Genomic DNA, 26,683 nt, shown 5'->3' with positions numbered 1-26,683 from the left:
CTCACCACAGAGTCCCCTTCTCTCATGCCAGAGATGCTGACTTCCTTGGCTGGGGCTGGGGCCCTTGCAGTGTCTGTGTTTCAAGCTTCCCTGATGACTCTACTGCGTTGCCTGGGCTGGGAACCACCCTACTATATCAGCCTTCTTATAAATCAGGGTTTTTTATTCCATCTTGTATCACAGATTCCTTTGAGGCTGGGGTGGGGGAAGTTATGGGTCGTCTCTACAAGAAAATAAATATGGTTATACACAAACATTGCATACAATTTCAGGTAATTATGGACGTTTTGAAGTTTTATGTGGACCCCCCACCCCCTTACCCCTTAAGGATCATGAACTCAAATTAAGCCTGAATCTATAAATCCTTGGCTCTAAATAGTTGGCCACACATGGGAGTTGGCTGGCAACCTTTAAACAATTCAGGTTTCTGGGCCCCACCCCAGATCGACTGATTTAGGATCACCAGATCTGTCGTCCTGTAATATGTTCCTGGATGATTCTTATACATCCACCCAGAAAACAGCCTTTGCACTGGTTTTGGGGAACCACCACCGTAAATGATGCCCTTCAATGGATCCGAATTCATTTCTGTCACTTCTACCTATGTAATGTTAGGTAAACTACGTAACTTCCCAAGCCTTCTATTTCCTCTTTTGTAAAACGGGGATATCAATCGTCCCCACCTCATAGGGTTGATGTGAAGTTACATAAAACACTCCATGGGCGGGTTTAACACCAGTGTCTGGCACATAAACATCTGATGAATGTTTATCACTAATTATATATTATTTCATCATCTCGGTAATTAATCTCTGTAAGTGGTCTCTTGGTGATAGAACTGGGAACAGAATCGAATTTCTAGCAGACTGTGAACAAAAATACATGAAAGAAAGGAAAAAAATTCAAAGTTTATTAAACATTAAGAATAACAGACAAAGGTTTGCACTTAACAGCATCAACACCACCAATATCATGGTATACATTGAAACTGACCCCATGTGAGCTTGTACTTGTTTAACAGAAGCAATCTCTGTGGTGTTGCCAAAAGGATAACAGTAGGTTATTGTTATGTTTGTTAAGGTGCTCCAAAATTAAGGATTTTGTCTTGACTTAAATACTCATACACACGCGCACACACACACATACCCCTACATACATTTGGTCCTCTGCAAAAGGTACTGGCATCAGTTGCCAAGTCCAATTCATCAAGATCTAGGCTAAGGCTTTTTTTGTTATTTAAATGACGCTGTTAATTGTTGAGAAAACCTGGAGGAGACCTTGGGCCCTGCAGTGGGGGCCTAGGAGCCCTGAGCAGGAAGCTGGGAGCTGAGAGCAGGTGTCTAGCACACAGAACACCTGCAGCTTGCTGACCCCAGGTTAAACCCGGACCTCCACACCATCCCCACAGGCAAGCAGACCAAGCTGGCCTGCCCTGGGATCGCTCTGATGAAACTCTGATGAAGTTTGAGTTTTCCTAAGAGGAATGTTAGGGGACAATTAGATAGACTACTGGAAACAACGAAGCATAAGTTTGCATTTGACAGAATGTCTGTTGTTAAACCCTGGGGCAGTGGGGGAGGGATCCACTTAAAATTCTTCCTGGCTTTTCCAAAAATAGACCTGAGACCTTTTAAATGGACATTTAGGATTATTTTGAGTTTCCTCACAAAACCGGTGAGTTGAAAGGAAACTGTGGGCTATCTACTACAGCTTCCTACCCACCCAAGGCCAGATGCCCATCTGCTCTCTCCTGAAACGTACCGGCCTTCTGGCTTTAAGGGATGGTTTCATAGATGTCTGTGACATTTACACACGAAAGGCCTATCACCATCTTGCCCAATGTGGGGTCTCAATGCTCAAAAGGTGGCAACTTTCTCAAGAGAAGGAAGCGATCACTTACAACCCTCCCGTTACCTACCTACCTACCTACCACCTCAAAGAAGCATGCCCAGAAGGATATAGGCTGATCAATTTTTGCCTTTCTTTGCAAGTCTAGTCAAAAGAAATGATGATGTGACCTTGTCAGGAAGTCCCGGGCCTCTCATTCCGAAATCGTGTCTAAATGATGTTGGCATGATATGATTTGGATTCATTTTTAATGGCCAAGTAATTAATCTCTGAAAAACGCTTCTGGTGAAAAGGTGAAAAATGACAACAGGGCTCTTAGAATAGCTGCAGTATGCAGAAGTCATCTGACCCTGGTTGATCCAAGTCACTCCAAGTCAGGCCAAGGCCTCCCACGCCATTTAGCAGAACTGCCTTAGTCACTAGTTAACTGCCCTGGACAGAGGGCTGCGGGGCCCAGGAGTGAGTGCTCGTGTGTGTGTGTGTGTGGTGACAATGACCTGCATATAAGGCACCGGTACAGACTCCAAAGGTTTTCCATTTTTAAGACGAGGTAGGTTCCTGAAACCTCTCCTAGCACACAAAAGAATACATTTATTGGGATCTTTTTATTTCTTCTGCAGAAAACATTGTGATGCTCATTTGATACAAACGACCTAATTCCAAGAACGACCACTGCTTAAATATAATTTTTTTTTTTAGCCACCATTTTATACTTCATTGAATTTGGATGGTCCAGGGTACAATCCCTTCGACACTTCTCCCATTAAATACCTCATCTGTCTCTGCTGTAAGTGGCTCCTCCATTTAACAATTCTGCAGCAATTAGCTTCTTTACTGATAAAAAGGCCAATTTTGTGTCTACTTGAGTCTCTGACTGAATACTGCTTATTCAGATCTGCCTGAAATTGCCAAAGGTTCTGTCTGTTCATTAGTAATTTACCTGAACAATGTATTTCAACTCCAATATTCTTCCCTCTCCCACTGTAACCTGTAGCTTGTGTCAAAATGGATACCTAGTGGGAATATCCCACTAGCTCTCTTAAGAGACCTAGTCAGGTCTCCTAAGACTATAATGCTACGAGAAGAACTGCTGATGGGTTGACAAAGGGACCACCAGGCCATTAAAGAACTGGATACTCTGGAGGCAGGAAACTAGAAAATCCCATTGATGAAAAGGTATTTTTATCTGGCACAAAATGTTTCTTTGCAATAACCGCAGAATCTCCTGACATGACGCAACTTAGTGAAACACAAGAACAATCTTGAAAGTCAAAACACCCATCAAATTATAAACCGTACACATAGCACCGGTACTAAGTGTGTACTGCCTAAGATGCACGTGCCCACAGAGGAGAACAGAATTGTTTGGGGCGTTTGCTATGATATCCCGTCCCAGGAACTCACAATTTTGAAGTGAACATTTCTGTGGCAGATGCTTTTCCTAAAAAACACAGTATCATCCAATAAATATTTGACTAACATCCATTTTGTGCTTTTGGGTGATGTTAACTGACTTCTTTCTGAGACCTAACAGGAAACAAGAAAGCTCCTTATATATTTTAGAGTGGGATTCATCATAGCAGGCCTCGATACTGTCATAAAATTTTAAAGCAGAAAACATGCTGATGTGTCAATGATAGGCTTAAAATATTAAAGACTTCAAAACCCCCAAGCACTGCCCTATACAACATTGATGAATATATATCTTTGCTATATAATTTTAAAACATGGAATAGTTTTCCTTCTCTCTTTGCTATATATAATATATGTCTTCCAAAATACATTGTCAGTATTTATATCCAAAAAATACTGTACAAAAAAAGAACTTCCTATAATTAACTCTGTATAAACATTAAACACTTTAATAAGCTCTCCTTTTGGTCTATAGTAAACATTTAAATTGATTGGATTAACCACAGTTTGTGACAACACCCTCCCCTTCTGAGATACACCAGTGTCTTTTACATTCATTTTTTTTTCAGAAGTCCACTTTATAAAAGCACATCCGTTCAAAAGCAAACAGAGAAAAAGGAACATAAGCTCCAGAATCATTAATTTATGAAGCATTCAAAAATGACACCACTAGGAAAACAGGTCTTACAAAACATCAACTCATTAACTTAACTGATTTTTAAAAACAGCAAGGTGTAATTCACAAAAATATATATATTACAAAAAATGGGGAAAACTGAATCTTAAGTAATTGGATTGTTTTGAATATCAAGAGGGATATGGAAAAAGGTAACTAGAAAAGCAGGAGCTGGGGTATGGGAGAGGGGGAGGAACAAAACCAAACATGTCACTGTCAAAAGCTGTTCCAAGTCGCATTTTTTTTTTTGGCTCATACACTGATAAATTAACCCGTCTTTCTTAGACTTAGCATTTCCCTCTGCTTCCCTGTCCTGGGCATGCTCAAATGCATTATTGTAATTTCTGTTTTTTTAAAAGAGGATGAAATTCTTAGGTAGGGAAAATATCCTACGTCCACTAGTAATACTCAGGCAGCATGCTCTAGCGTACAATAGGATTATTGCTTTAGGTACAGACAGTGCAAAAACACACTCTGTGTTCTATAAGAGTACTCTTACTTATCTGGGGTTGGTAGAATTAAAAGGAAACTTAGTAGATAGCGGTAAGTAAATATGGGATCTAATAAATCTAAACAGCACTTTAAATTTTAAAACGATTACCACCAAAACTGAAAATATAAGGAAGGCAACCTATAACTGAATAGAGCTGCAGTGTAGTGCTAGGTTATTTTGTGCACCTTATTAGCAATGGTAACTTACAGGTTAAACAGAAACAAGAGCATGTCGTCTTGAAAACTGAGATCTACTGTTTTTACCAGGCCCTTTCTCAGTGAATCCAAGCAGAGGGTCCTGGAAGAGTAGTAGGTAAGAGCGAACACCAAGCAACGCGGAACGGGCAGGGGTGGGGGCGGAGGGAGGGACAGGAAAACCCACGGGAGGGCTTCACAGTCCAGTAGAAACATGGCACCTTTCTTTTTTGGAACTAAAAGAGGATGCGAGGGGCCGTCTGAAAATGGCAAGTGCAAAGGGGTGCGCTGCGCGCGCACACGCACACCACTGACCACACGCATGAGCACAAGCACATATGCGCGCACGAACACACCAAAACGTGAGTCAGTTAGTTGTGTTGATGCCTCCGGTAAAGTGCTGATGTCAGGAAGGTTGGTTCGGGTGTGGTGCGACCAGACAGGAAACAAGCTGTCCATCCAGTCGAGAGCCAGCCCCCCAAAATGCCGTCCTACAGGGGCCCGTGCCTGGCCTCGTACTTGGCCAGTATGTTCTTGCACTTGCCCAGCTCCTTCCGCAAGTCAGCCACCTCCTGGCGGAGGGCCGAGTTCTCCTTCTCCAGGAACGAAGCCCGGATGGCGATCTGATTCTCCTTCAAACGCCGGGCATCGCGGGAGCGCTTGGCTGCCATGTTGTTCTTTCTGCGCCTTGCCCAGTACTTGTCATCCTGCTCATTAGTTACACAAGGAAAAAGAAACAAGGTATTAGATTTCAGCAGCGCGCAGTGTCGGCCAGGGCGCTGGCAGGCCTCGGGGTTGTGCCGAGGCACCAGCCCAGGTGGCTTAACATGTGTCTCTTTACTTGGCAGTCCCCGGGCATCCGAGGGAAGGGTCCGTGGGCCGTGGCTTCCTTCCTGGAGCAGGGACCAGCCTGTCACAACACGCCTCTAACTCTCTTTGCCCAGAAGAGTTATGTGCCCCGGGAGGAGAGATCAGAGGCTGAATGAACACAAGTGGCTCACCGCACACCCTAAGTTATATTCCAAATTCCTCCACTTGTTTTGCTGAACATTTATTTTATGAACCTTTTTCTTCCATGAGCACTCATATGCTTTTTGATATAAGTTGATACAATACTATCCGCTATTTAAATGCACATACTATTGATCTGACAACTCCACTTCTAGGATCTCATCCAATGGCAACCTTCATGTGTGTGCACATAGACACAGGCACACAATTTTTACTGCAGCGTTGTTTGCAATAGGGAAAAAATGGAGGGGGGAGACTAATTATCAGTAGGGGATTTAATAACTACATTATGATGGAGAATACGCTGCAGCTGTTAAAAATAATGATCCAGCTGAACCAGAAAGATGTTCGTGACAGACCATTATGGGGGTGGAAACAATGGCTGTCTGCAGATAAGTATGTATGGCCTCATCCCACTTTGGTTAAGAAATCATAATATTATGCATTCACAGAAAGAGGCCCAGAAGGATTTACACCAAGCTATTAAGAGTGGTACCTTCAGAAGGGGGATTAGTGGAGGGAGACTAAGGAAAGAGGTAGGATCTTTCACCTTTTATTTTATATCCTTCTGAACCATTAGAATATTATATCATGGGCATCTAAATCTTGGTAATTAAAAACAGAAATTAAAAAAATAAACATCCATCTGCCACTGATCAGTACAGTCATATTGATGCCTAGCATTTAAATAATTTACTATAATTTCCGGTTTAACTGTTCTCTAGGCCTTAATTAGCCTGAGTAATGTTTAACTGTGGTCAACAAGAAAGCAATTGGTTCTTTCCCCCCCATCACTGCTCCACCTTCCTAGGAAGACTAAGCAATACAAACCTTCTTCTAGACCTTCCTAACTGATTTATGGTGCCACCTGGTGAATTTTTGCCACCCCCCCCTTTTATATTTCAACAACTTGCAAGGGCAGATCCCTCAGTCTTAACAAGCCTAATACCTGCAGGTACATGCCACCCAGAATAAGTGGGTGAGGCCAGTTCTTACCCTCCCCCAGGACTACAAGGGGCAGTTGGCATTGGGGGAAGTCACATGGGCTGGAGCCAAGGCTGCAAGCCAGGTCGAAGGCCAGTAGTTTGCCCCTATCCCTGCCCATTCCCCTCGGCAGACATCTGTCCTGCACAAAGAAAGTGTGAGACAGAGGGCGTGTGCAGGCACCTTCTGTCTGCCGTCCACAAGCTGGGGCTGCTATCTTATTTATAAAGCACTTTCGGCTTTCTATACATTTCATAATCATATGTAACAAAGTGAAAAAAAATGATCTTCATAATAGCTGGTACCAGAATTATTTTTAGAGAGGAGTAGGCCTGGGGCAAGTGTGCAACGGCTGTTGGTAGGGTTTGTTGTTTGCGCTTCCAGAAGGGAGCAGGGGAGCTGGAGGACAGGGAGCGAGGCGAGGCCAGCCCATGAGAGGAGCTGGGAGGAGCTGCAGGAGCGAAAGGCTTCACGGGGGTGAGTGGGCCCCAAGGCACATTACCGACAGTGAAGGCAGCCTCCAGTTCTGATGAGAGTTGTTTATGTCGCCCCAATTCCACCCCCTTGGTAGTGTCAGCAAATCTACCATACTCGTCAATGTTCCTGGGAGTGTGGTTTCCAAGATCATTTTGAAAGAAGGGCTGACTTCGGATGCATGAGAACCTGCTCCCAGGGGAACAGTTCGCGTGGAAGGTGAAGGAGTGCATGAGGACAAGTCCCTGGGAACCTGTAGAAGCTGTGTGTGTGGCAGGGGGAATGGATGGGGGCGGACCACCATAGGCCATGGACTTGGAGGTTTGTGAGCAGGTCTTAAGGACCAGGGAGTCACCAGCTGGCCTCAGGGGAACAACCACCTTCTCTGTCTCTTAGAGCTCTTCTCACTTCTAAGGTGTTTTCATTTCCCAGCCTCACCTGTCCACAAATACAGATGAGGTAGGAAAGGTGTGGAATGGGGACCGATCATCTCAGGTGGGTGAGGAGCTGGGACCAGGGATGGAGCAAATGACACAGAAGGCAGGAATGATGGGGGGACCACCCTGGCCTAGAAAACCCAGCGTGTTTTCACCAAATAGCTGAGGGAGGGGAAAGCAAGATGCTGAGTGGGGCTGATAAATTTGGCACTGTGTCCCCTGTCCACTGCTCCTCTACCTCCCAGGTGCAGATGCCATCTGGCTGCCCAGTTACCCTCCCCCAGCAAGGATCCCCTCAGTCCAGTCCCATCGTCTTCCCAGGGGCCTCCTGTTTGCTGCCTCCTCCCCCACCAGCCCTCTCCTGGCACGTCAACATCCCTTCCTCTCACCGGACGAGAAGTTCCCCGATGGTAGGAACAACGTCAGAGCTGGCGCTCCTTGGAAACCCCAGCCCCTGATACAGGGCTGGACACGCACTAGCATTTGAAAACGGTTTGTCAAGTGAATGACTGGAAATGCAAAAGTATTAAGACATCAAAGTAATTAAACTGATTCTCAGCTAGGAATCCCAATATGCCCCCCCCCCTTCATCTTGCCTGGGGGTGCAAGTTAACTCGAACAGAAGGCTCAAGGGGGGAAGTTCAGGCAGCTGTGGGGAAGCCCATTTGTGGGTGGGGGCCATTTCACTCAATGGGTTTGCTCATCCCGTGCTGGGGCCACAAACAGCTCCCCCCCCCCCCGCTGTCCCAGCTCAGTGCTCTCTGCAGGAAGGAGAAATATGTTACAGCTCTGCTTCTTGCTTCACGCAAGTTCATGGTCTGTGGCCTGAGGCTTCAGACACAACTGAAGTAATCCAAGGACACATGGCAGGAAAACGTTCCTGCCTGCTCCCCATGTGCCGTGTGAAAAGATTAGGCCTGGCCACGACAGGAGTGATACGCATGATTGCAGCACAGACGGATGTCACGTGGCCTCTTTGTTGCCAAGGTTATCTGAGTTGTCCAATAAGCTTGCTCTTTGTTTTGAAATTGTAAATGTGGAGACCCTGTGAAGGTCTGGCTGAAAATTATATCTACTACTCAACAGCAACCTTTCAAGCTACCCTCCATTCAAAAGGAAATCCATGCTGCTTAAGCTTCCAGGTTTAGTATAAGAGATGAGCTCTGAAAACACAGAATTGGATGGCAAGGAACGCAAGTGGGGAAAACTGTCTGGTTGAAAGAAGATACCTCATTGCCCAGGACCTAATTCCATGGTGCCCCCTTCTCACCCCATCTTAGGCTAACCTTCAATTCCCTGACTAGTTTAGATTTTCTGGCGTTTCACTATGCATTTTCCTCTTCTGATTCTCAGGGTGACAGCTACTGGTTTGTCACTGAAGAGCCCCTGTGGTAGCCTCTGTCAGGGCCAACATGGTGCAGAGACATTTGTGGAAGCTGAAAGACATGGGGACCAGGTGAGGCCTTATTCTACCTAGCAGTATTCACCTTATTTCACCTTTCTGCTGCTGCATTTCTTCAACTGCAAAATGATAACTTGGTCTAATGAATCTCTGAGGTCCCTTTCAGCTCTGACATTTGACAATTCTGCATCACTCAAGATAATCACAGGTATGTAGATGACAGCAGTGATTTAAATCTGCCAGGTACGTTTTCCTGCAATGCTCTTTCTAGATACGAAAAGCAGAGGTAACTGGTCTAAATCAGTTCCGAGACAATGTCCCAAACTCCTATCTTCCCAGCCTAGGAGTGACTTTCCATCTGAACCATATTTAGGTTTGAGAAATACAGGTCAGACATTTAGAAACAGCTAATTATGCCTGGTTCCAGTGCCTTGAATGTATATAATCCTGTCTCCACGATCCACATGATTAGAAAGAAGCATAAGCACAGAAAATTCTGAGCAACAGCTAATCACAGGTGGTGCTAATTTGGTATTAGTGGAAATGGCCTCATTTTGGAAAGAATTTCCTTTCTAAGGTATCATTAAATGTATCAGAATAATTTTAAGTTGTACCTGACTTCCTAAGGTAAATCTATTTTCCTTTATAAATAATGTGGCCCTTCAACACAGCAGGGAAAAAAACAATCTGGAATTAATCTTTTGTTGAGATAGTCAAGTGATCATCACTTGAGACACAGAGTGAACGCTACACAGACATAAATAGTATCAGGGAACCCACCAGGATCCTTACAAAAATCCCACTCTGGTCATTCAAGGTTGACAGTATCTCCAGCTGTTATTCCCTAAGGCCTTCAGGGACATGGCAGCAATTAATTTTCAATCCATCCCCAAAGGAAAGGTAACCTGGAATACTATGAGGTCAAGATGCCCTTCCCAAGTAATTTTCTTTCTCTTTCCAACCTTGAAAGATGGGTTTGATTTTAGTAGACTTTCATGGGTTTACTTCCTTCATGGGCTGCAAATCATTCCAACATTTTATTGCTCCTCCTCATTTCTGTGCATTATCAAGATAGGAAAGGCATGTTTTAGAAGACAACCACAGAGCAAGCAACTTGCCTAGAATCACATGCCAACAATAGGATAGGAAATCATGGGTCCTTTGTTCACGAGCATGTGTGCTTTTCCTGGGGTCACCCTTTTCATCTGCCTCTCCATCCTCCCACTCTCTGTTGGCCCAAGGCCTGATTACCAGCTCCAATTTACCTTCAGGTCATCCGGGATGAAGACTTTGCGAGCTTTCTTAATCATGGGCTGTGGCTTCAGTTCTTCCTCAGAGAACTTGCGTTTGCGAGGGTCAAACATTTCCTGACCAGGGATGCTGGAGAGGGCAAGGTCCGCCGGGTCCGGCTCATAACCCACGGGGACCTGGATGGTGTCAGGATCAATGGGGCTCGGTGTATTGCGGTTGGCTGGCAACAGCTGACCTGGAACAACACAGGGGTTTTAATTCACAAACACCCTAGGGAAACCCAGTCGACACTACTTGGTGATGCTCCAGGATGAGTGGCAGGAGTCTTCAAGTTGACTTATATCTGACGCTAATAACGCTGTTTATCTTATTCACCCACACCATGATCCTGAGAACACAGCCGGCGTTACTCGTGTCAGATTAGGCACAAGGACCCACATACATGTGTTCACAAACTAAATTTACAAATTCCTGCATTCATCCTTTTCCACAACATATTCATGGAGCACCATCTATGTGCCAGGCACTCTGCAAGGCGCGATGGATAGAAATATACGATTTTTACCTTTAAGGTGTTTTCCAGGCGGGTCAGGGGATCGGACCAATAACTAGCCACTGAGGAGATAGTGAAGGTGCTGGGATGGAAGGAAACGTGCTTCTAGAGTCTGGGGGAACAGTACACAACACAGAGGAGGTCAGGGGACATTTCCTAGAGAGGACACTTGGCATGGCTGAATCTTGAGATGAGCAGTAATCAGCCAAAAAAGGTAAGGTGGGCACAAATGCAAGACAGGGGGTTGCAGTTTTGAGGAACTACAAGTAGTCTTGGGTGGCTGTAATGCTGAATCAGAGCACAAGATGGGGCGGGAGAGGTGTATGTGTAAGAGAACGCGGGCGGTGGGAATATTATAACAGGCCCTGAGTGTCCGTGAAGGATTCAGAGCATGGAAGCGCTCAGCAGAGCTGAAGTTTGGAAAGGGGGCCCAGGCAGTGTGCAGCATGGCCTAAAGGGGGCAAGACTGGATGTGAGAGGTCAGCTTCCCAGCTATTGTGATGCCCCACGAGTGCATGAAGATCAGCAGCGGGGACAGTGAGAAGGGGGTAGGTTCCAGAAATAGTTAACGAATGAGAAAGGACATAATGGAGGTGATCTAACTTCCACTTGAGGATTCTACAGGGGAAACCACTGACATGCACAGACGTCCACAGAACCACAGGTTTACTGCGTTTTGTTGTATGTCTCACAGGTGAACGTGAACTTAATAGCAGACCACAATGTTTATATGGAGAGCTCTGAATCTTAACTTCCTGTTACATCTGAATTTTACAATCGCTCTTTTCACGCCCAGAGAAGCAATGAGCAGATATGGCTCGGCTCTGTTTGGTCCATCTCCCGCTTTTCCTCGCCGCCAGGAGCTGGACAATGTGTGTATCCTGTAGGTTTCATTAAACCCTTCCCCAGGCTGCAGCATGGAACCACTGGCTCACATCTTAGCTCAACTGTGAAACTAGGCTCGTCCATTTTCTGGAAAGGCCTGGTGGGGCGCTTGAAAGATGAATGTTCTGGGTGACCTTTCAGGTCGGTCCCCTCTCTGCTTTGAGCTCTCTTTGTCTCCTGCTTGCCAAAGAGGAAGAGATGGGCCCCCGAGGCATTGGCAGAGGACAGACATTTCTCATTAGCCGAGCTGCGGCTTGGCTCCAGCTTCCAGACCCGGCTGAGTTCTGTATTGGAGGGTTTCAAGCCAGATTTGATCTTGTGCCTCCTGACATGGCCTCAGAAAATGAACCATATTGGAGTCCAATGGGGATTTTACTTTCTCTTTAGAAACTCTTTTTGAATTTACTAACAAAGCTACCCAAAGACGCACTGCTACCACCACTGCTCTGCACCCTGTCTCCCCTGACACACACTCGCACAGGCATAAGCACCCTTCTCCCACCCTCTGGAAGCATCTCAGTATTACCCAAATCTAATGGTTCTATGGGACATCAAGTTCCTCCTTAGTAGGTCAGTATTCTGTTTATTATGCTATATTAAGATGTTCTCCTGTATTACTTTATAAATGTTAAGCTTTACACAACACACACACACACACACACACACACACACACACTCCTCTACCAGACATCATGGTCTTTCATGTTTTATCTGTTTTATCTCCACCCACTCCTCACCGTGGTGCCTGCTTCAGAATTCAGCTTCTATAAAGAATATTCCTCATTTAATGGTGGCCCTTTGGGACACTGGGCTCTGACATTCATTCATGGACATTCTAACAGTAACACTTCATATTTAGGCAGAACCTTCCTCGGCATTCTTTCTCTCCGGCGCTATCTTCCAATGGAAGTGGGTCAGCCCTACCTCCTAGAGTAGAGAACACCTAGCTGGACCCCAGGTGAGGTCAACGGCTTCCCCTATGCCAAACAGCAAATGGCAAAGGACCTGAGAAACACAGCCGGGTCCCCCTGTCCCCAAAGCTACCCTCATGCCATCTTGTTTACCTACATTTTCTACTAAAGTAACTCTGCCAGACTCATTTTTTTCCCTTTATTCCCAAATGTCAAGCGTCACTGGGTAATGGGGAGGAGGACCTTTAATATTTTGTCCTACGTTTTGTGGATTTGCAAAATTTTAATGTAAGAATTTTCAATTTAAGAATGCATCATTACATGCATTTAAAAAAAAAGACTAAAGATGCTCATTGCAAAATTTTAACAAATGCAGAAATGTGTCACGAAGTGATCCTCAGCTCTGCCGCCAATCCATCTTGCTGCTCTTCCCAGGGAAGGCCACCCTTAACAGCTGTGTGAGCCTTTCAAACCTTGGTTTTCACACATATATAATTTAACTTCCCATATATCTTGAATAACTTTTTCAACATCTCATATACAATTTCACATGTTAGTAAAAATAGAATTACTTTGTTCTTTTTTAAGAGTGAGTAGTATTTACCTAATTATTCTCCAACGGATGGATTTTTAGGTATGTGACTATTTTTGTAGAAGAGATTCCTAAAAGTAGAATTGTTCATGCAAAATGCATGTACATTTTATATTTCTAAATGTACTGCTAAACTGTCGTATCTATTTACACTTGCATCAGAATTAATGAGCATGAATTTTCTCACAAATATTAATTTTTAAAATGTTGCCAATCTGATATACACAAATAGTACTACTGTTTTAATTGGCATTTCCCTCGTTACTACTGAGACTGAACATCTCACATGTTTATTGGGTATTTATTTCTTCTGGGTACCACCCTCTTCATATCTTTTGCCCCATTTTTTAAAATAAGATTTTGTTGCTTACTCATTTGTAAGAACTTTTAGAAACTGTGGATATAATCCTTTCATTTGTTTTATCTACAGAAAATATTTTCTCCACACTCTGTTTTTTAACTTATAAAATGTTGCACTATTGGCGATATCTTACATTGTAATGCAGTGATATCTTGACATCTTCCCATTATGGCTTCTTTCCCATGTTCTCTACCCCGAAATTATATTACATACACACATATGTACACATGCATGTATATATGCATATGTGTGTGTGTATATATGTATGTTACTTTATACTTTTCTCTAATACAACTAAAATTGATTTACAGTTTTAGAATTTTGAGTCACCTAGAATTTATTTTTGTGTGCAGTATAAGCAAGGAGCTTTACTTAATGCTTTCCAAATATCTGAATATAATCATATCAGTAAGGTTTGATATTTGTTTTTTTTAGGAAATTTCCTTTGGTATTCTTATACTCTTATAGATGAATTTCAGAATACACTTATTAAGTTATATTTAAAATTATTACTGGGATTTTTGAATGAAGATTGCATGAAAGTCATAGGTTAATTTGGGGACAACCGATCGATATCTTACAAAATAGTCAATATACCCACAGTATACTCTCCATTTTTAAAAAATCTTTTTCTTACATCTAGCAGTTAAGTCTTACAGTTTTCTTCATTTTAACATTTCACCTTTTTTTGCTAAATTTATTTCTTAAATGTTTTATAATAGTTGTTCCTAGTGTAAATTGACTCTACCATATTTCCTCATTGGTTATATTGCTGGCAGATAGGAAACTACTGGTTTTAAAATGCTGAGTTTTATCCATCCCTTTACTCTTTTATTAGTCTTAACAGGGCTACCATTTCTAACTTCTCTTAGTTTGCTAGGTAAATAGTCTTATCGTCGGTCACTAGGGACAGCTGTTGTTTCCTTTCAGTGTTTATAATTCCTACTTTTTAAAAAAACCTCACTGCATTAGCTAGGCTGTGCAGGATGATGAGGATAAAAGGGGTGAGATTAGAGACCCCAGCTTGTCCCAGCCTTTAATGGAGAAAGCTTTTAAAACTTCATACCCTTAAGTATGAAGGTTTGTCTTAGAATCCTAGTAGATATAGTTTGACAAACGAAGGCAGTTTCAACCCTCCCAGCCCTACTGTACTGAGTTGTTTTTTTGTTTTTTTAATCAGAAATGAAGTGTTAAATTTCCTCAAATGCCTTTTTAGAGACTGCTGAGATAATCATGTGGTTTATCTCCTGTATTCCTTAAGTCTGGGCTTGGTATTTCTCCAAGGCTTTCTTTGAAAGATCCGGGTTGGACAAGATCAACCCCATGATGCAGACTCTAAAGTTTGTTGGCCTCTAACAGCATCTTGATGAAAGTCACTTCCACGAGGGCCAAGGAGGATTTCTGGAGGAAAGGGCAGAACAAAGGATTTAAATCTGGAAAGAGATTAGAAGTTACCTTCAAAAGTTGGCCTCCACTTTTGTCACAGGTTCGGCAAAACTAAACCTCCAAATATACTGTGTAATTGAAGATAGGATGTTTCTTATTCTTACATACTTAACAAGAATTTAGCATCTCCTGTTCAATTAGCTGATTAGCTAGACGACATCAATGAATGAGAACAGCAGCAATCTGTGTCCTGTGTCCTCATCTCCTCTCAAGTGCACGGTTTATTTAATTTATGGCTGCATCAAAGTAATAAATTATAGTTCTATTTGCTATTTAACCCTCAAGACTAATTGGTGCACCTCCAACCTTTCTGCTGTGCTCCTCACTCAGGCAGTTAAATAAACAAAGCATTAATTTGCAGCAGTAATATCAGGACAGATAGTGTTAGCTACCTGTTGAACATTATTTTCTATAAAGGAAGGCTGAGAAAAGCGGGAGTGAATTGGTTTTGGCCAAAGGGTGCTCTATTATTGGGTTGTTGGAAAAGTCATGACGTATTCTTCCTGTTTTTCGTTGCAAAAATGTGTCATGACTTTTCTGACAACCCAATAGAACTGACGGGTGAAATTCCTTCCGATTCAAAATTTGGTCCAAGATCTTTCTTTCCTCCCCATAACCAGTTTGCTTGTCATGACCTCCTGGACCCTAGACGGTCATGATTTGAGTTTGAAATGCACCGTTTACCCTCTTTGCACCCACTGCTTTTAGAAGAAAACCTGTCATCAGGGCTCACAGATGACTTCACTACAAAACACCCCTGCTTCTAAGAATCCCTTACTTTACAGGAAGCCAGTTAACTTGGAAGATAGTAGGTACATTATAAGGTCAATAACAAGTGCTCAAAATATGTACAGAGATTAAAAATTTACAGTTACATCCTAAAGATATACATGGGCTTTCTGGACTCTGAGGCTGATTAGCTAACTGTTCCAATGGCAGGATCCCACTATCCTGTCCAGCAAACCCTCTTTAAAGGCAGCATGTCTTAATGGCCAACGCCGTCATATCCTGTTCCATGTGGCTTTGCAGCTCCAGACAGAGTCTGTCTGTCCACCCCTTGAATCTAGGCTGGCCTTGTGGCTTGCATTGGCGTGTGGTAGATATGAATGCTGAGGATGGGCGCACAGGGGTTTTGCGTATTCCTGCTGCTTCTCCTTAGCACTTCTGTTGTCATCATCAACATGCGCAGTCTAGCCTACAGGTGGGATGAAGGGCACATGGACAGGCCAGTCTGGGTCAGCCTAAATCACCTGCTCCCTAGACGTGTGAGACAAGCCAAGATCAGCAGAGCCACCTGGCAGACCCACAGCAATTTCAGATGAGTAAACAATAAACCCTTATTCATGCATTTGTGCGATTGTTTGATAAACATCATGGCAACAGATGACTGATCTACAAGCTGAGGTACGGTCTAGAAGCAGAGGCTCATACAATAACTAACATTACTGCAAGGTCTTTAAATGTACAGGGTAATGGTTATGCTGTGAAGTGAGTCAGGCATGGGTTTGAATTCTGATTCTGCCCCCTGTATTTTATTAACTTGGTGCGTTTGTGAATAAAGGACAGGAAAGAAATACAACCCATTTCTTATTAAGGTCTGTTTTAAGGAACAGGGACTATTGGTGATTTTTTTTCCTTTTTTAATCTACCTCTCTGAGTTTCAGTTTCTTCATCTGCAAATGGAGAATACTATGTCAGCCTCACAGGATTGCATGAGAAAGGAATGAGATAATGAATATAAAAATAAAGTGCCTCGCATAACACACAGTACTCGGAAAGTACTCATTAAATGATCTATATATAAACACAAACACAAAATATAGATACTCTGATCACAGACACTTAAACAAACTCAACTAAACAGACAATGTTCCTTTATCCCAGACAGCATGGTCCTTCCCCTGACCTACTGCCATGTCCTCCTGACTGCTCTACCTCCTTTCATTTCTGTCCCTGCAATGTACTCTTCCCACAGTCACTGGAAGGGATTCTAAAACTGCGAGCCCATGCAGGACACTCCCCCATGTTAAAACCCTCGAAAGGTTTACCGTCGCCACATATGATAATCTTCAAGACTCCTCCTACTCAGCATGGCCGGCCGTACTGACGTTTCAGCTCCTCACACCCCCAAGCATGAGCCCATCCAGGCCTCTGTATTTTTTAACCCTTCTTCCTAAAACATTTTTCCCCTGCTCTCTGCCTGCCTGGTCCTTTTCCATCACCTAGACACCAGCTCAAACGCCATCTCCTCTAATCTGCTCTAACTCTCCTCTACCCCAACCCCTTGCCTGTCAAACCACCCTGTGTCAGTTCTTTCACAATATTTATTTCCACCCAAAATTATCTTTTGTATTTGTTTGATGGTTGTTGTCCACCTCCGTCCACTCATGCATTAAGCTTCATAGGACGGGGACCTTGTCTGATTTGCTGTAGCCTCCCCAGCTTCGAGATGGAGCATGAATGGAGGGGACACTCAGTATAAACTATTGAGTAATTGGAAATAAGCACTCCTAGATCCTAACAAGGACTGTTTGGGGGAACAGGGACTATTTTTTCTTTTTATTTATTGTATTTTGCAAGTTGTATATAACGAGTATCTTTTACTTTCAAAATCAGAAGAAAAAAACATTATTAAGAAAAAAAGGACATTGCTTCATTTTGCACATAATACTCTCAAGGGGCTATTTAAATATTGCTAAGAGAAGACACAGAAAGGAAGAAGAAGAGAAAGTGGAGCCAGAGAGAGAGAAAAATGGGGTGGAGGGAGAAAAGGAAGTGCAAAAGGAATTAAGAAACTAAAGAAGAATTGAGAATCAAGATGGCAGATTAGGTAAATGCCATGCCCACTCCATTCCAGGGTCACACCAAAATTAAAAATAAATTATAGAATAATCAACCTCAAGATTCATCTGAACTTTAGCTGAACAGAAGCCCTATAACTAAGGGTATAAAGAAGAGGCCACATCAAGGCTGGTAGAAGGGGCGGAGATGCAAAACGGGCTGGCCCCAAACCCGCAGAGAGGCTAAATGCTGGGAGAGACACCTTGGTGGCAGAGGTCTCCCTTGAAGATGGTGGGGCCCCCAGACCCATGTTGGGCTCCCCAGTCCAGGGGTACTGTTTGGGAAGAGGAGTTCCCACAGCATCTGACGGTGAGAATCAGCGAGGACTCTGCCTGCCCTTCCTGGTGGGGTGGAAAGTGGCTGGAAACCCAGATGCCCTCTTGTAAAACCAACACAAGGACTCGCTTGCTGGTGGGCACTCACCTGGTCTCTGGTGGAAGGAGTGGCAGCTCAGGAGGCCCATGGACATGCAGGGAAAATCTGAACTGAGTGCCTTTGGTGCAGGAACTGGATCGGAGCCATTGTTGTCCTTGTGCGAAGCCTGCACATGTGTGGCTTATAGGGGGAGGGTGCCATCTTTTCAGGGTTAAGCCCTCACCCAAAGGGCCAAGTCTGGGACTGCATAGGTCTGGTGGAATCTGCACATGCATGCTGCCTTGGTGAAGCCCTGGGTCCTTGCCTTCTGCACGGCTGGTGCCACGTCATCCAGGAAACTCCTGACTGCTGGGCTACTGGCCCCACCCCACAGGCTGTGGATCAAAGTGGGAAGAGGGCCTGTGGTGGCCCAGGAAACGTTTGCTGGAGGCCTTAACTCAAGACTTGTCCCTCAGCAGAGACGGGTGGTGGTGTGGCAGGCCTGAGACAGGCCATAGCTGGCTGTAGTATTCTCAGGGCATTTTTGTGGGGTGGTCCTGGGCCCAGTACCAGTGCGGGAGCTGCGTCTGTGCTGAATTTGTAGAAATCACCGACCATACCTGTTAGCTCCCTGGAACCCTGTCCTTCCCACCTACAGCTGCATTGCCAGGGGCACGCTGGGTGACTGGCCAGCTGGACCCGCCCCCACAAGCTATGGAGGAGGGTGTTTTTTATAGCATTGGACATTCTGCAATGGCCTGGGGAGATTTTGGTGGTGGATAGTGACCCAAAAACTGCACCGCAACTACTCAGGGGCAGCTCTTAGGAATTTGTGAGCCTGAGGTGGTGGCGGGCTGCAGTGTTCTCAGGGCGCTGGGCAAAGTGGTCACAGGCTGGGTACTGGCATAAAAACTGAGTCTGCATTAATATTGTAAAAACCACCGGTCATGTCTCATGACTCCCTTGAACTCAACCCAGCCCAGCTAGTGCTGCATCACACTAGTGTCGATTCAACACTGGGTCAACCAGCCTGGCAGGGGCACTCAGGAGGCTCTTTCAATGGCTGGGCCTGACGAGCAGCTGGTGGGTGGCAATGGGCCTAGGGGGCCCTAGGCCTTTTGCCAAGCTGCCTCAGGCCCACTATTGGTGGCAGCCAGCTCAGTTCATGGCAAGGCCACCACCACATGCCTCTGGGTCCAGCACAGGCAGCAGCCAATCACATATAGCTTTGAGGCTTTTACCAGGTAGTCATGGGCTGGTAACAGGCAGGGCTGAAACTGCCCTGTATGGGAGCCCCGCCCAAGACATGCCAGAAACAACACACCCAGAGGCCAGCTTCAGACCACACCAGAGCACGATCTGGTTAGCTCCACAAGCAGTACATCCAAAGGGGGGTGTCAATAGGCACAAGAGCCCACGGGGGCAAAGCCTCCTCTGAGGGGTCAGCCCCCCACACAGCAGCTCAGACACTGTAGGAGTAGCCAATCCTCACAGATAGTCAGCCTGGGAGTCAATCCCACCCACTGATGCACCAAAAACAATGAAGGCTCAACTACAACAGAACATACACAATACACCAGGGACACTCCTGGAACACATGCACAGGAGATCAGGGAGACTGCGCCATTGTACCAGACAGAACACATAGCATATAAGGCCATCCAGCGAAGACTGGGAGACATAGGAGATCTACTTAATACATAGAAGCAAACACAGAGAGACAGCCAGAGTGAGGAAACAAAAAAACATGTCCCAAATAAAAGAACAGGAGAAAACTCCAGAAATGGAACTAAATGAAATGGATGCAACCAACCTACCAGGGACAGAGTTTAAAACACTGATTATAAGAATGCTTAAGGAACTTAGTGAGAATTTCAATGAAGAGATAGCAAGAATAAAGAAGGACATAGAAACCATAAAAAAGAAACCATCAGAAATAAAGAATACAATAACTGAAATGAAGACTACACTAGGAGGAATCACCAGATTAGATGAAGCACAGGATCAAATAAGTGATTTAGAAGACAAGGTAGTAGAATACACCTAATCAAACGACAAAAAGGAAATAGAATAAAAAGTAATGAAGATAGTTTAAGGGACCTGTGGGGGCAACATCAAGTGCAACAACATGCGCATCATAGGAGTACTGAAGAAGAGAGGGAGCAAGAAGGAAGCACAGAGAGTCCCAAACAAGATGAACCCAAACAGGCCCACACCAAGACACATCATAGTAATAAATGGCAAAGGTTAAAGACAAAGAGAGACTCCTAAAAGCAGCAAGAATAAGACAACTAGTTACTCACAGGGAGCTCCAATAAGACTAAAAGCTGATTTTTCTACAGAAACTTTGCAGGCTAGAAGGGAGTGGCAGGAAATATTCCAAATGATGAAAAATGAGGGCCTACGACCAACACTGCTCTACCCAGCAAGGCTATCATTTAAAATTGAAGGAGAGATAAAGAGCTTCCCAGATAAGAAAAAGCTTAAGGAATTCATTACCACCAAGCCAGTATTATAGGAAATGTTAAAAGGACTTCTTTAAGCAGAAGAAAGGAGAAAACAAACTAACTAATGAAGACCAAAATAACAAATAATAAAATGGCAATAACTATGTACCTATCAATAATCACTTTAAATGTAAATGGATTAAATGCTCCACTCAAAAGCTATGGGGTAATTGAGTGGATAAGAAAACAAAAACCCATGCATATGCTGCCTACAAAAGACCCATCTCAGATCAAAAGACACACACACAGACTGAAAGTAAAGGGATGGAAAATGATATTTCATGCAAATGGAAATGAGAAAAAAGCTGAAGGAGCAATACTTATTTCAGTCAAAAGACTTTAACATGAAGGCTATAATAAAAGACAAAGAAAGACATTACATAATAATAAAGGGATCAATCCAACAAGAGGACATAACTGTAGTAAACATCTATGCACACAACACAGGAGCACCTAAATATGTAAAACAAATATTGACAGACATAAAGATGGTGATCAACAGAAACACTATTGTAGTAGGGGACTTCAACACCCCGCTGTCACCAATGGACAGATCTTCCAGACAGAATATCAATGTGGCAACAGCGACCTTAAATGACACATCAGACCAGCTGGATTTAATTGATATTTTTAGAGCATTTCACCCCAAAGCAGCAGGATATACATTCTTTTCAAGTGCACATGGAACATTTTCCAAGACAGACCCCATGGTAGGCCACAAAACAAGTCTTAATAAATTTGAGAAGACTGAAATCATATCAAGTGTCTCCTCTGACCACAGTGCTATGAAACTAGAAATCAATTACAAGAAAAAAACTGAAAAACACACAAACACATGGAGACTGAATGACATGCTACTAAATAATGAATGGGTCAAGAAAGAGATCAAGGAAGAAATCAAAAGATACCTTGAGACAAACGAAAATGAAAATACAATGACCCAAAATCTATGGGACAAAGCAAAGGCAGTCCTAAGAGGGAAATTCATAACAATGTACACCTACCGAAAGAAACAAGAAAAATATCAAATTAACAGTGTATCTTTACACCTAAGGGAACTGGAAAAAGAACAGTAAAATAAGCCCAAAGTAAGTACAAGGAAGAAAATAATAAAGATTAGAGTGGAAATAGATGAAATAGAGACTCCCCGCCCCCCCCAAAACACCAACAACAATACAAAAGATAAATGAAACCAAGAGCATGTTTTTGAAAAGATAAAGAAAATTGACAATGCCTTTAACCAGACGCTTCAAGAAAAAAAGGGACAGAACCCAAATAAAATCAGAAATGAAAGAGAAGTGACCACAGACACCACAGAAATACAAAAAAATTTAAGAAAATACTATGAGCAATTATATGCCAACAAATGAGACAATCTGGAAGAAAAAGATAAATTTCTAGAAGCATACAGTCTTCCAAGGCTGAATCAAGAAGCAACAGCAAATCTGAACAAACCAATTACTACCAATGAAACTGAATCAGTAACCAACAAGCTCCCAACAAACAAAAGTCTTGGACTTCACAGATGGCTTCACAGGTGAATTTTACCAAACTTTCAAAAAAGAATTAACACCTATTTTCCTCAAACTATTAAAAAAATCCAAGAGGGAAGTCTCCCAAGCTCATTTTTTTGAGGCCACCATTACCCTGATCCCAAAACTAGACAAAGACATCACAAAAAAAGAAAACTATAGGCCAATATCCCTAATAAACATAGATGCAAACATCCTCAACATAACATTAGCAAACTGAATTCAGCATTACATTAAAAAGATCATACACCGCAGTCAAGTGGGATTCATTCCTGGTATGCAAGGTTGGTTCAATATCCACAAGTCAATTAACGTGATACATCACATAAACAAAATGAAAAATGAAAATCACATGGTCATATCAATAGATGCAGAAAAAGCATTTGACAAAATCCAGCAGCCATTTATAATAAACGCTCTCAGCAAAGTGGGAATAGAGGGAACATATCTCAACATAATAAAGGCCATATATGACAAACCCACAGCTAACATCATACTCAATGGGAAAAAGCTAACAGCATTCCCCTTAAGATCAGGATAAAGACAAATGCCCACTTTCACCACATTTATTCAACAGAGTACTGGAAGTTCTAGCCACAGCAATTAGACAAGAAAAAGAAATAAAAGGCATCCAAATTGGAAAGGAGGAAGTAAAATTGTCATTATTTGACAATGACATGATACTATATAGAGAGAACCCCCAAGATTCCACCAAAAAAACTATTAGAACTGATAAATGAATTTAGTAAAGTGGCAGGATACAAAAATAATTTTCAGAAATTGGTTGCAAATTTATACACCAATAGCAAAGTATAAGAAAGAGAAATTAAGAAAACAATCCCATTTATAATTCTATAAAAAAGTAGACTACTTAAGAATAAATTTAACCAAGGAAAAAAAGATCTGAACTCAGAAAATTGTAAGACACTGAAGAGAAATTAAAGAAGACACAAATAAATGGAAATATGTACTATGCTCATGGATAGGAAGAATTAATATAGTCAAAATGTCCATAGTACTCAAAGTAGTATATAGATTCAACACAATCCCTATCAAAATACCAATGGCATTTTTCACAGAACTAGGACAAATATTCCCATATTTGGAACCATAAAAGACCCTGAATAGCCAGAGCAATCATGAGAAGTAAGAACAAAGCAGGAGGTATCACACTACCTGATATCAAATTATACTACAAGGCCACAGTAATCAAAACAGCATGGTACTGGCATAAAAACAGACACATAGACCAATGGAACAGAATAGAGGGCCCAGAAATAAACCCATGCTTATATGGCCAGTTAATCTATGACAAAGGAAACAAGAATATACACTGAGGTAAAGACAGCCTATTTAATAAATGGTGCTGGGAAAACTGGACAGATACATGTGAAAAAATGAAACTGGACCACCTTCTTACATCATATACAAAAATAAATTCAAAATGGATTAAAGACTTAAATGTAAGACCCAAAACCATAAAACTCCTAGAAGAAAATATAGGAAGTAAACTCATAGACATTACCCTTAGTAATATTTTTATCCCCTGGGGCAAGGAAAACAAAAGAAAAAATAAACAAATGGGACTACATCAAACTAGAAAATTTTTTCACAGCCAAGGAAACCCATCAACAAAACAAAAAGATATCCTACTGAATGGGAGAAGGTATTTGCCAATGATACATCTGATAAGGGGTTAATATCCAAAATTTATTAAAAAACTCATATAACTCAACACCAAAAAAACAAACAACCCAATTAAAAAATAGGCAGAGGACATGAAGAGACATTTCTCTAGAGGATATACAGATGGCCAATAGACAAATGAAAAGATGCTCAACATCACTGATCATCAGAGAAATGAAAATAAAAGCCACAAATGAGAAACCACCTCACTCCTCTCAGAATGGCTATCATCAATAAATCAACAAACAACAAGTATTGGCAAGGCTATGGAGAAAAGGGAGTCCTCATGCACTGTTGGAGGGATTGCAAATTGGTGCAGCCACTATGGAAAACAGTATGGAAGTTCCTCAAACAATTTAAAATAGAACTGCCTTATGATCTAGCAATTCCACTCCTGGGTATTTATCCAAAGAAATCCAAGATACTAATTCTAAAAAGTATATGCACCCCTATGTTTACTGCAGCACTATTCACAATAGCCAAGATAAGGAAACAATCAAAATGCCCATCAATAGATAATTGGATAAAGAAATTGTGGTACATTTATACAATGGAGTGTTACTCTGCCACAAAATAGGATGAAATCTTACCATTTACAACAACATGGATGGACCTAAAGAACATTATGCTAAGTGAAATAAGTCAGACTGAGAAAGACAAATACCTTATTATCTCACTTATATGTGGAATCTAAAGAACAGAATAAATGAGCAAACAAAACAGAAACTGACACAGAGATACAGAGAAAAAACTGTTGGCTGCTAGATCGCAAGGGGGTTGGGGGATGAGGGAGAAGGTGAAGGGATTCAAAAGTGCAAATTGTAGTTACAAAATCGTCACAGGGATGTGAAATACAGTTTGGGGAGTATAGTCAATAATGTTGTATAGATTATGTAGGGTGTCAGATGGGTACTGGACTTACTGGGGCATCACTTCATAGATTTGTGTAGATGCCTGACCACTGCATTGTACACCTGAAGCTGATGTAGAATAATACTGAATGTCAACTGTAATTAAATATACATATAGTCACAGGATACAAAGTACAGCACAGGGAATATAGTCAGTGGTATTGTAACAGCTGTATACCATGTCAGAGGGGTAGTAGATTTGGAGGCGGCTATATCTTTGTGAGGGGTGCAAATGTCTAATCATTACATTGTTTCATACGCCTGAAACTAATAAGAAAACATTGATGCTCAAAAAAAAGAAAAAGAAACTAAAGAAGGACTGCCAGGAATCCCCTCCCTCCTAAGGAGGCAGAGTCTCAGGCTAGCAGCCCTTTAAAGATGCCGGTGAGTGAGATGTGTTGACAGCAGCCCTGGCCCTGTGGTCAGCACTTGCATTGTCAGATGCAGACGTGCCCTCGGCACTGCCGGGCATTCACAAGGACTGAGGGGAGGAAGGGGCACTAAGGGAGGGAGGAAAAGGAAACGGGGTGGCTACTTGCCCATAACTTCCTGGGGGCTCTTGTCCATAACACTGTAACAGAAGGCTATTTCTGCCTCTTTGGGGGACCGTCTGCTGCCAGGAGCATGTTGGTCTCGAGAGAAGGAAGCTGCAGTCTTCCCTTTTATTTCTCTCCTCCCCCCTGCACCCCACTTTTTGAGGGGAAAGTGAAATGGAATAGAAAAAGCATGGGCTGGGGATCAAGCGGACGTCAGACTGAACTGCACCCGGCTTTCCTCTCAGCTTTCCAGCAGCGTGACTTCACGCTGGTGCTTTCACCTCTCTGACCGCCCCCATTTCCTCATCCATAAAATGTGGGAGACAGCATCCCCCTTGTACGTTGGGCTGATGGTTCCATGGAATGGGGTACATTAGGCTCCTAGGCCAGGTCCCAATGAGGGGCTCTCACTCGGGCAGCACCAAGTCCACCGCGTTCCCTTGGAGCATCTGCACGACCAAGAACTTCGGCTGTGGAGTCAGAAGGGCTGTGAGTCGCTGGGCAACTTGGGGCAAATTATTTATCATTTCCCAGCTTCTCTTAAACTGTCTATTTGTATTCCTTTATTTCCACATCTGGAAAAGGGAGACAGTGATAATTCGACCTTCATACAGCTATGGTGAGGACTAAATGGGGTCACACATCGGAAGGGCCTGGTGGCCAGCAAGGGCTCCACGCAGTCACCCATCAATATGGACTAACAGTGCCTACGCAGTGGGCTGGGGAGACTTTATTTCATTCCCACTCTCAGGAAAAGGTAACGGACAGACCCCCTCCCTAGTGTGTACCGTATTTCCGCATGTATAAGACGCACCCTTTTTCGAAAAATTTGGGGTCTAAAAACTGGGTGCGTCTTATACAGTGGTTGTATGAGCTCAAAAACAAGTGCGAAAAAAGCGGGAAATGCAAGTAAAAAACACCTACAACCACTGTATAAGACGCACCCAATTTTTAGACCCCAAATTTTTCGAAAAAGGGTGCATCTTATACATGGGGAAGTACGGTACATGTAACGAATGGAGCTGGCTTTATGCTTTACCCATGTTTCTGCTGGCAGCCTCTTACTGTGTGGAGAGTGGTTGGAAGATAGCTGCTTAGATCAAAGCGATCTTTACGGTGGGCCTTCCGTTATATTTGTTCTGCCATCATGGACAGCAGTCACTGGGGGCCTTGTCTGAATTTGGAACAAAGAGGGGGGGAAGAAGAAGGGAAAGAGGGAGGGAGAGGGGGAGAGAGGGAGAGGGAGGAGAGAGAGAGAGAGAGAGAGAGAGAGAGAGAGAGAGAGAGAGATGTTTTGTCAGTGTTTCAGCCTTCTAAGACTCGGGACACTTGAGAAGTCTCAGGCCATGACAGATCCCCAGCTGCTGGGGTCCAGAAGGACACTT

General features: G+C 43.1%; 1 protein-coding gene across 3 annotated transcripts in view; it reads right to left on the bottom strand.

The window, feature by feature from the left end:
• Positions 1 to 888: 888 nt before the first annotated feature.
• The window catches only part of HLF (HLF transcription factor, PAR bZIP family member), a 67,033-nt gene continuing 41,238 nt past the window's right edge, over positions 889 to 26,683 (bottom strand). For 2 of the 3 annotated variants that reach the window (XM_019660753.1, XM_019660754.1), the window contains exons 3-4: positions 10,198 to 10,418; positions 889 to 5,331 (exon numbers count right to left, since the gene is read on the bottom strand). In XM_019660753.1, the coding sequence (XP_019516298.1) occupies positions 5,116 to 5,331; positions 10,198 to 10,418 (437 nt within the window). In that variant the 3' untranslated portion in view covers positions 889 to 5,115. Of the gene's footprint in view, positions 5,335 to 10,197; positions 10,419 to 26,683 lie in introns of all 3 variants that reach the window. The other variant, XM_019660752.1, reaches the window with a different exon arrangement.

Source organism: Hipposideros armiger, unplaced genomic scaffold (genome assembly GCF_001890085.2).
Source record: "Hipposideros armiger isolate ML-2016 unplaced genomic scaffold, ASM189008v1 scaffold_327, whole genome shotgun sequence".
Lineage (NCBI taxonomy): Eukaryota > Metazoa > Chordata > Mammalia > Chiroptera > Hipposideridae > Hipposideros > Hipposideros armiger.
The sequence above is the reverse complement of the archived record's forward strand: the minus strand, read 5'-3'. Positions and strand labels throughout refer to the sequence as shown.